Below are 10,970 nucleotides of genomic sequence, written 5' to 3' on the forward strand. Positions count from 1 at the left end.
CAACTTTTTTTAGAATGCACAAAAAGATAATTTTAAAGCATATGAGCCACATAACTTTGATGACTGAACAACCTTATGAAGTTTTAGCTTCCTAAAACGACTTTATAAGGTATGGTCAATAGAAAATTAAAAGGCCAAGAAGTAGGCTAGAATTAAACACCACTCTACTACCCCGCTTTTCCTTTCCTTTTACTAAAAGACTCAGCAAAATATCTCCATGCCAGTGTTGACAACATGAGGCTATGATCTCAGCATTTGGTAGGTGATTGGGACAAATTAACCATAACAATGTGGTAGCTAGTTCTCTCGTGAAGCAATGACCTACCTGATGCTAATTCATGAGCAATCCCCTTGTGACCGTGTTTCCTTTCTTCCAGAATTGCTAATTTTTATCCAGCTGGAAACAATTCGGTTTCGGTTGAATTATTCGCCCGTCCGATCTTGCGCAACGGTTCTTGCTAGAAGAGTACGCTTTTAATGTTATTGTCTTTTTCACATTAAAAAGTATATTTCCTCTCGCTAGGGGGTTGGCCATTTGTTCGGCGGCTTCGGCTTCCCTTCGGAGCTCTCCCTCCTTGCATGCTTGAAGGCATCTCAGTTGGTCATTCAAGTTGCTCTTCAGTGGTTGGTTGTTGTATTTCTTTCTCCCGATCAATCTCAAAGTACATTTTATACAAATCCATGCACGCTCGCTATATTGTTGTTAGGTATATAGCGAAGCCGCCGGCCATCACCATGATCTAGAAATTTAGCATCTTACTATGATTGTAGAAGTTCTACATTTCTTTTGCTACTGTATTGCATAACCACGATTATAAAATTAATATGCTATGATGGTGCAACTTTAGGAAGACAAGGTGGGTGCATACAGATGATCATAGATGAAAATTCTGATGTTTAGTTACCGGATAAAGTAAATATAGATACATACTCCCTCCATCTCAAAATAAGTGTCTTAAATTTAGTATAACTTTAACTTTAGTACTTAGTACAACTTGTTCGACACGATTTTGTATCGAAAAAGGGAAGTTAAATACTCTTGATGGTTCTTGGCAAAAAAAAAAAATTACTCTTGAATGGTATTAAAGAAAACAAAAAAGAATCACGGGTTGATTTTTTTTTCTTTATTTCCCACTCTTATGTGACTAACCCTACAATTAATTTTTGACGTGAAAGATTTTCCTTAAGTGCAGGGTGCACAAGAAAAAAAAATATGCACATGGATTAGGGCATGCATGTGATCTCTTGATTAACCTTGTAAATGTTGCATGGCAAAATAGTACATGCAGTGGCGGGGCCAGAATTTTCTGAACTAGGGGGACCAAGCGATGTTAAAATAGGTTGGGAAGAGCTAAACATTGAAAGGGACTGAGCTTTTTAGCAGCAAATGATCACTATATATATACTGTTCATAAGCAAAGTAGTAGCAAATCATTGATGTTTAGAGCATCTCCATCCGCGCCCCTAAAAAGACCCCCCGGCGATTTTTCGGCCGCCGGCGTCAAAAAATCGGCCCAGTCGCGCCCCCAAGGGCCCAGTTTTCGCTGGTTCGGATCGAAATTGACGCAGGCGGACCCAACCCAAACCCGACGCACTGGGGGTCGCTCAGGGGCGCCGGGCGAATCTTTTTTGGCGCGAAGAGCCGAGGCCAGCCGCGTCAGCAACTCGACTCTCTTCTCGCCGCTTCGTCGTCCTCATCGCCTCGTTTCCCGCGGCGAATCAATGCCAAAGCTGCACGCTGCGCGCTGCCGCGCCGGTCAGCCTCCATTGATGCCTCACGGGCGGGGCAGTGAAGGCCGGGCGACGCGCGTCCCCTCGGTCGGCATGCCATCAAGCCACGCGTAACGCGCCGGCCAAGCCTACCACGCGGCGCCTCCGCCTATATAAGCCGACCACCAGCGCGCCGGAGGCACGCACAGACACTCCACCGCCGACGCGCCCATTTCTCCCCCTTCCTCCTCTCGCCGTCTCCAGTCCATTAGAATGGCCGAGCGCTTTTCAGGCGACGGCGCGGCGGCGAATGGCTTCGGGCGTCGCCATCTTCACGAGGACGAGGCTCGCCTCCTTTTCGAGGCCGAGTACCCGGTCCCGCCAGACATGCGGGTGCCCGGGGCTTGGAGGATTAGCGCCGGCGGCGTGCCGGTGCCACCACCACCTACCGGGGCAGCGCGGCGTGCGGAGATCGCACGTATCTGCGCGTCCCTGCCGCGGCAGCGAGGGAGGGGCCACGGTACGTCCCCGATAGCCCGCTCTGGGAGCCCTACTTCCGACGCCGTCACGCCGAGCAGTTCGAGGCCACCAACGGCGTCGTGCCCTCCGGCAGGCTCAACTCCGATGGCCGGCGTCGGTGGTGGGGCATGCCCGGCCGCACGTGGGAGGCCGTCCTCGAGTACATTGAGGGCGGCAACACGCCGCGCCTCGAGTACCCCGCTCCCCCGTCCTTCTCACGCCGCCGTGGAAGCTCCTAGACGCCGAGGCGCATGGAGCGGCCCAGGGCGTCCTCCTCCTCGTCCGGCCGCTCGTCGGGCTCTCCCTGCCTCCGCCCCGTCAAGCCGGAGCCCCAGGACACGCCTGTCAGCGCGCGCACCCGCAGCTCCGGCGTCCGCATCGACGACAATGCCCCCCCCCCCACCGGCCGCTTCGTCCTCGTCGAGTCTAAGCCGGAGCCCGGGCTCCCCGCGGAGTACGAGGAGATAGCCCGGCACGGCTTCTCCGACGAGGACGCCCTGCGATGGGCGCGGGACGACTACCTCCGGACGGAGATGACCCGACAGACCCGGGCCCTGGAGGAGATCGCCGCCCGCAAGCGTGGGCGCGAGGACGAGCACGGCATCGTCGTCCTCGACAGCGACGACGACGCCGCCGCCCCCGGACCGTCCAACCCGCTGCGCCAACCGGGGGAGGGATGCAGCAGGGACGGCGGCGGAGACGACGACGACGACGACGACGGCGACTACACGCGGTTCTACCGCCTCCTCGGCATGTAGAACTGCAAAGGTGGGCGGCGGACGGCGAGGTAGACGGCGAGGAGTGGTGATGGAGACGACGGGGGCAGCCCGTGCTAGTTTTTTTTCTTTTTTTTTGTAAAATATGTTTAAATTTGAACGAACTCGCCGATGTTTGCGATAAATTTGAGGCGTGTTTGCGCCGTATTTGATTTTTTCAAAAAAAACATGGGCGCTGCGACTGGGGGGCATCACGCCCCCAGTGCGCGGTTTAGCGCCGGTGCGCCCCCAGGGGGCGATTTTTAGCCCCTCCTGGGGGGCCAACTGCTAGAGATGCTCTTAGGGGGTTCAGCCCCCCAGCTGGTACCCGTCTCTGCCACCGAGTACATGCATGCATTAAAGACGAACATGTACTCCATCCGTTCCTAAATATAAGTCTGTTTAGACGTTTTAAATGGACTATAACATATGGATATATGTAGACATATTTTAGAGTGTAAATTTACTCATTTTGTTCAGTATGTGGTCACTTGTTGGAATCTCTAAAAAAGACTTATATTTAGAAACGAAGGGAGTAGTAAGGACCTGTTGGTTTATAACTAACTTTGTGACAACTAAACTTAGGTAAAATGTTAAATGTGGTTGCCATAAAAAATGCGGCTAACAAGATGACCACTACAAGTATGGCAAAATTTAACAAAAAATTGAGCCTATGACATATGGACCATGTAGCTAGAAAAACATGGCAAAACACAAGCGTGCCAATGAACCAAACACACGGCTAAAATATTGTGACACAACTAAAATTAGACGTGGCAACCTTAAACTGCAAACCGAACATGCCCTAAGTTTTTTGTCAGTGGCATGTACAACAGTATAAGGTGGCCGCGGCGACTATAGAAATACATAGACGAATACATGTATATTGTCCAGTAAGCATGCATACTTCTCTGAATATCTGAAATACCTATGGTGGATTCAGGCCGGGCTGATCTCGGAGGGTCCAGGTTCAGCTTTAAATTCAGTCAACTGAGTTTGCATCCGTCGCAACTATATCTCTCCTTAAGCGAGATGGAACGATCACCTCGCTGAAGGGTGTACACTAATCGGGTCGGTCCATTCACGCACACCCACAGTTGAATACCCGAAATACCTACGATGGACTCAGGCCGGGCTGGCCTTGCAGGGTCCAGGTTCAGCTTCAAATTCAGTCAACTGAATCTGCATCCATCGCGACTATATCTCTCCTTAAGCGAAATGGAACGATCACCTCGCTGAAGGGTGTACACTAATCGGGCCGGTCCATTCACGCACACCCACAGCTGAATACCCAAAATACCTATTATGGACTCAGGCCGGGCTGGAGCGCGCCAGATTCGAACCCTACTTTCCTATTTTTTTTTTGAGGGGCCTACTTTCCTATTTTGGAGCAACGACGGCGAGCCACTGCGCTTGCCTTTGGTTCGTGAAAGAACAGTAGGGCGACGCAACTTAAGTCCAAACGAGTTGCGTTTCATTGATTCTTCTCCGTTTTTCCAGTTTTTTGTTTGTTTTTTCATCGGGGTTTCTCCATTTTTTCTCTGTTTTCATTGGGATTTTTCCCTTTCTTCCTTTTTTATTTGGTTTTCTTTATTTCTTTGTTTCTTAAGTTTTTTCAAATTTATTTTTCCTTTGGTTTATTTTGTTTATTTTTCGTTTTTCATTTTTTGGGGTTTTCTTTGTTTCCTTTGTTTTTCATTCTACATTCTTATATACTTGTTCAGCTTTTTTCAAAAACTTATCAATTTTTTTTCAAAAATGCTGAACAATATATATATATATATATATACTATTTTAAAGTATAAAAAAAACCCGCGGCGCTCGTGGGCTGGCCCAGCTCGCTGCCCCTTCAGCGAGTCTGAAGCCAGACTCGCTGGAAGCGAGATATAGGCAGGGAATTTGATTATTTGCCAGCCCTTACTTGGGACTTTGCTATTTTTCCACTAGTTACTTTGTATTTAATCTGATGACACTTTTTATCTGGGTGTTTGATATTTTGCCCTCTCTCAGATGGATCCCGCTAAAAAGGACGAATTTACCCTTCCTCTTGATTGACCAGGAATAGAGGGTTGCGGTCGTTCTCATCCCCTCCCTTCGTCTCTCGCATGCAGGTTCAAACAGAGGCAACGGCGGCGACTGCTGGACGACGGCGGCGACTGCTGGACGACGGCGGCGGCCCTGGCGGTGCTTGACGGCGGCGGTCCTGGTGAGTCTCTCTCTCTCTCTCTCTCTCTCTCCCGCTCCCTCCCTCTTTCCCGCTCCCTCCCTCTCTTCTCTCTTGTTCATATCCTTGGTGCGCGCCCTAGGGTTAGGGTGACCAGCAAGGGGAGTGGCGGCCGGTCGGAGCCTCGCCGCGACTCGTCGACTCGCGGCGCCCCGCAGGGCCCCCGGCTTGCGCGCGCGTCGACGACCGCCGATGCACCTGAAATTCGCCATGTGTTGTTGTTGTGTGCGCGGGGGCTAAAATTCTCAGTTCCGTGCTTCTGCTGTGGCCTCTATGTGTTGTTGCTGTTTGTTGTAGCTGCCGCCTTCGCTATGTGCTGCTGTTGTGTGTTGCTTCTGTCGTCACTATTGCTTACTTGCTGGTGTACATCTCATAATTTTTGCTTGATTTTTTGCTGTTACAGACCACATAACTCAGATGAGCTAGGTGTTGAAGATGGCTGAACCGGAAAGAGGTGACCACATAGTAGTAGACGGCTTCGACTTTCCTCCTTTGTTTGTTCCCGAGCCGAGGTGACAAAGCAAAGTAGCTTCTTTTTGGTGCTCATTGTCCAGTACATTAGCGAATACACGCTAACTCCATAGTATGTTGCTCCTTATTGGTCATTGTCGAGTAGCACCACAACTTAATGTGGCCGTCACTCCAACAAGGCACATGATCACTATGCCACAGAGTCTCCAAGGAAGTCCAATCCAGTGACAAGAAGGATGTTGGCCATGGCATTGGCTGATGAGGCGTCGCGAAAACCCACCCCTACCATGGAGGACACCATGATAGCATACGACATGGCCTCAAGCTCAAAAGCTAGGAAGTTGACCCCGAAGAGAAGGAAGTACTAGTGTTGTGCTTGATCTTCTCTATACTTTTGGTTGTAATATGACAGACTTAGCATCCTTTACTTTGGATGTAACATGGCAGCATGGCCATAACTATTTCGTTATGCTTTTGGTTGTAACATGGCAGCTACTATGGCCGTGTGCTTTTGGTTGTAAAACATGGCAGAAAGAAAAGATTATGGTAGATGGTGTATGACCATGTTAAGTGCTTTATTTCGCTATATTGTCTTGATATTGTGTCATGGTGTATGAATATATCCATCTGGAAATATATGTTTGAATTTTGCTGTTTTGTGCATACATATCTTCAAAGGTGAATTAAGAGGCAAAATGATGTCCAAATTTAGCCAAAATGCTGCCCAAAATTTGAACATTTTTTTGAACCACCCAGAAAAATCTCTAAGAATTACAGAAAATCATTCATATATGTGTGACTAATCTGGAAAAGTTTTATTCAATTTGGATCATTGGTTCAACGGCAAAATGCATTTCAACTTTGAGCTTAAGTAGTTTAATCAAATTTTGGCCAAAAATTGAAGTTGTCAGAAAAGTTTCAAATAATTTGAGAAATTCAATCATATATGTACGACTAATCTGGGAAATTTTCATGCAATTTGGATCATCAGTTCAACGGCAAAATGCATTTCAACTTTGAACTTAACTGGTTTGACCACATTTTGACCAGAATTTAAAAGTTGTTAGAAAAAATTCAAGAAACTACGGTAAATCACTCATATCTGCGTGACTAATCTGAGAAAGTTTCATGCAATTTGGATCATTGGTTCAACGGCGTTATGCATTTCAACTTTGAGCTTATGAAGATATATACTGGAGCTAAGGGAGTTTGAACGGGGAAGGCGGGGGCGCAGGGAGCAGTGGGGCAGCATCAAGCAGCATGAGGAGCATGAGAGGGCGAAGCCCACAGAGCAGCAAGGGGGAGAAGCAGGTACATCTGCGGGGGAGCGACGGCGGCTGTGATTTTGGACGGGAATGGCTAAGGATGTGCTTTGTTTGGGTCCAAGGGTACAATGGTTCTTTATTTTGTCTACTTAGTTTGTCAATTATTTCCATGGATTGTTTTTGTGTTGAAAGTGGCAAAAGATCAAAGTACGGAGTAATAAGTGTCACCTGATCAATTACAATCTAACTAGTGGCAAATTGTCAAAGTCCAAAGTAAAGGGTGGCAAAAAAATCAAATCCCCCGATATAGGCGCACCGGTCTGCATCCACGTGTGATGTCGTCTGTAGTCTGTACCAAGGCGACTGGGCTCCACTTGTTCAAAATAAGTATAGCTTGCTTAGCTTGCTTCGCCCCGAATCAATCAATCAAATCAACTTCCTCCCGAGTGTTTCGTCATCGGATCGAACACAGCCAGGCCGCGGAGGCGGAGGAGGAGCCGATGGAGCCCGGCCAGTGCGAGATCGCGCGCCTGCCGGAGGAGATCCTGTCGGCGGCGCTCTCCCGCACGTCGCCGCGCGACGCCTGCCGCGCCGCGGCGGTCTCCCCGGCGTTCCGCGCCGCCGCCGACTCCGACGCCGTGTGGGCCTGCTTCCTGCCGCCGCCCGCCGACCTCCCGCCGCTGGCCGACGGGGAGCTGCTGCTGCCGCCGCGCGGGAAGAAGGGCCTGTTCCTCCGCCTCTCCGGCAGCCCCGCCCTCCTCCCAGGCGGACTGGTATGTATTTTGTATACACATACAACTAACCCCTGGAACAAATTTGGTTGACCGCTAGCTAATCAACTCAAGTGGCGCCATGGTGCAGAGCATGTGGCTGGACAGGGAGAGCGGCGCCAAGCAGGGACGGATGCAGGGGGGGACGAGGGGGGGCGAGACCCCCCCCAACGATCGTGTCATCCCGTGCAGCGATCAGCTATATGCTAATCTTTTTCGCCTGCGCACTTGTCCGTACCTTGCTTCGCCCCCCCTATCCCTTGGGCCTTTGTTACTAATGCGAAGCATCAGCCCATCTGCTGATGTACAGCCCATTGGCTAAAGGCACAAATTGCACGAACTGGACAGCCTAATCCACGAACACCTTAGTTACAGAACGCAGCCACGATTAGGCACGCACATATCGCCGCATCCTTTCCAAACCACCGCCGCCATCTACTCCTAGAAGGACGCCGCCACGGATCTCTCATCTCTCCATAGCGCGGCCATTGAGTAGCGGAGAAGGAAGCGGACGCCGCCACGCCGGGACAGGCAGATGTTGATCCGCGGAGACGTTGCCGGTTGCCAGCAGATCGGGCGCACGGATGCGCAGCAACAACACAAGGGGAGAAGGTAGTTGCTTTTCACATCAGATTAGTTCGTGCCTTTAAGAAGTATAGAAGTATAATCACACAGACTATAGTCATTAGAAGAATTAATTCAATTTTTTTTACAAACCAGTAGGTTCAAAAGCTCAGCCATCAAAACCAGGGACAGATTCATGGGATCAAAGAGGCCAGTTAGTAGCAGCACACAGCCACGCACAGATCCATAATCCTTCCGTTTCCAAGCAGCCTATTGCAATCAAGCGTCAGTAGGCAGATCAATGGGTACAAAACAACGAAAACAGGTATATTAGTCCTGGTTGCTCCTTCCCAAACTAAACATCTTTTTCCTTGTACCACTCTTCTTAATTTGCTTCCACAGAATGAATTTGCTTCCATCTCGCCAATTCCAATGAAAATAATGAGATAAGGTAATGTATTATTAACCCACGTTGCATCACTACAAATTATTAGTTCATGAAATTATCTTGTGTTTCTTGTGTTGTGAGTTTATTTTGTCATTTATTAATTTCCTTGAAGTTTTGATCATGTGAATGCAATGAATAGAGAAGAAAAGGCATGTTTGCACCATGACATCTCCATTAGACCAGACCCTAGGATTTTTTTTTACAACATAGCCGTTGCCCATGAGACTTAGTGCGCCCCCCCTGTGTCAAAATCCTGGCTCCGTCCCTGGCGCCAAGTGCTACATGGTGCCGGCGAGGGACCTGTCCATCGCGTGGCGCGACACGCCGCGCTACTGGACGTCCTGGATCCATCTCGCCGACTCAAGGTTTCTTGCCATCCTCCTTTGGTCTTTCCTTGCAGCTAGCTTCTGTTCCAATCGTTAATTTTGATAGTGCTGTTGCATACCTTCTTGCGTTGTAGTCTTATAATTGCAAGTGGAAGTGCTAGGATGCAGGGTAGTAGCCACGAGGGCCAAAACCCAGAATATTCAGTAGCCATGAAAAAACTAGCAGTGAGTTCAGCAAAGTTTGCAATTTTAATTTGCCCAGTTGAGTACCCCTCCATTTCTAAATATAAGACCTTGTATTTCAATATGGAAGTATATAGACACATTTTAAAGTGTAGATTTACTCATTTTGCTTCGTGTATAGTTTGTATTAGAATCTCTATAAAAAGGCTTATATTTAGGAATGGAGGGAGTATTTTGCAACGCGCGATGCTGATGGTTTTCTGCAAGTTATGATATTGTTTCGTTCTCGTCTTGGTTACGAATCTTAACCCCGCGTTTGACTCCAGGTTCCCTGAGAGTGCTCAACTCAGGTTCGTTTGCTGGTTGGAAATCCGCGGCAGGATACACAGCAAGATGCTGTCCCGAGGCTCAGCTTACGCCAATTACATGGTGTACAAGTTGGACGACGAGTCCTACGGGCTGGATTGGCCGGCCGATGCATCGGTGAGCATTGGAGGCACTGACCTTGCCCGCAAGGTCTGCCTCCAACCTAACCCGCAAAGAAGCCATGCAGAGGATGTGGTGCTCCCTCGTGAAAGGGGTGATGGTTGGATGGAGCTGGAGCTAGGAGAGTTTGTCTGCGAGGGGGATGAAGATGGCGACGTTTCCTTCGGTCTGGCGGAGACGAAACGTTTGAACGGCAAGGGCGGTCTCATCATGCAGGGAATCGAGATAAGGCATAAGAATTAAAACGGACTAATTATGGGAGGAGCTTCTGGGATTAAACCGATCGTATCCACGGTTTAATCCAGTATATAAGGGAAACTGAGGCATCATATTTTCTTGTAATGTGTGTTTTTAAACTGCTGTCTTGGGTTTCATTCTATTTCTATTGATGTGACCGATGAATCATTTTTGCTTGTTTCATCTTAAAAGAAGAAACAGTTGATGCAGAGAGGAATATTACCCTCTCTCTGTTGTACATCGACCTCTCTTGAGGTTAATTAAGAGATCTGATCCATTTGATATTACAATAAAGCTAAATTCCTGCCGGTCGGAGTTTTGCAACAGGCCGAACGACCTGGATGCCGTCCATTATAGATCGTACGACCATCGCGCTCCAAAACGAGCAGTTCATTGATATTTACATGCCCTGCCACCGCCTAGTGAAAAAAACGCTTCGTTCATATCTCGTCTTCGGGTCCCCGCCCAGCGTCATAAGAGAGGGGCGCTCGATCCCGCATCTGTCGGCGCACTGGCTAGCGCCGCCGCCGGAAGGCCGCTCCTCCGTCGTCACGCCTCCTCCCCTAATATCCTTACCGCCCTTTCTCTCGTCCCCGTCCGCCGTGTCCTACCTCGCCTTAACCTGGCTCGTCGGTGAGCACAGAAGCCATGGCGCTTGTTGCTGCTCACCTACTCCGCATCGCCCGGCGCCTCGCCTCGGCCTCCTCCTCACCGTTGTCTGCCGTTTCAGCCCAAGGCCGTCAGCTCCTCTGCCTCCGGTCAGCGACTGCCTCTTTCCAGCCTGAATCCTCCCAGCCACGCCTACGCATCCTCATTTCCCAGCTCCCTGGCCCCATCGCCCATCTCTCTACTCACAGCTCAATGAACAAGGTAGACATGATATAGTCAGTCTCACCCAAACCTTCATCTACCTAAAAATAATAGAGGGGGCTTGACGAGGGCCGACATGCTGTCGTTGGTCAAATCAAATCGTGGATTTGTATCTGGTCAGCTGCATCTAGAGCAGAGGAGA

General features: G+C 49.3%; 1 protein-coding gene across 1 annotated transcript; it reads left to right on the plus strand.

The window, feature by feature from the left end:
• Positions 1-7,245: 7,245 nt before the first annotated feature.
• Positions 7,246-10,266, plus strand: LOC123081689 (F-box protein PP2-B10). The gene is made up of 4 exons (XM_044504238.1): positions 7,246-7,717; positions 7,806-7,829; positions 8,994-9,091; positions 9,562-10,266. The coding sequence occupies exons 1-4, from the start codon at positions 7,280-7,282 to the stop codon at positions 9,962-9,964; spliced, it is 963 nt and encodes a 320-aa protein (XP_044360173.1). The 5' UTR covers positions 7,246-7,279; the 3' UTR covers positions 9,965-10,266.
• The last annotated feature ends 704 nt before the right edge of the window (positions 10,267-10,970 follow it).

This window comes from Triticum aestivum, chromosome 4A (assembly GCF_018294505.1).
Source record: "Triticum aestivum cultivar Chinese Spring chromosome 4A, IWGSC CS RefSeq v2.1, whole genome shotgun sequence".
Classification (NCBI taxonomy): Eukaryota; Viridiplantae; Streptophyta; class Magnoliopsida; order Poales; family Poaceae; genus Triticum; species Triticum aestivum.

Excerpts from the sequence above, each read along its gene's own strand:
- LOC123081689 (XM_044504238.1), top strand. The coding sequence starts at position 7,280 with ATGTCGTCTGTAGTCTGTACCAAGGCGACTGGGCTCCACTTGTTCAAA. Across the intron at positions 7,718-7,805 it reads CCCTCCTCCCAGGCGGACTG|AGCATGTGGCTGGACAGGGA; the intron begins GTATGTATTTTG and ends GCCATGGTGCAG. Across the intron at positions 9,092-9,561 it reads ATCCATCTCGCCGACTCAAG|GTTCCCTGAGAGTGCTCAAC; the intron begins GTTTCTTGCCAT and ends GTTTGACTCCAG.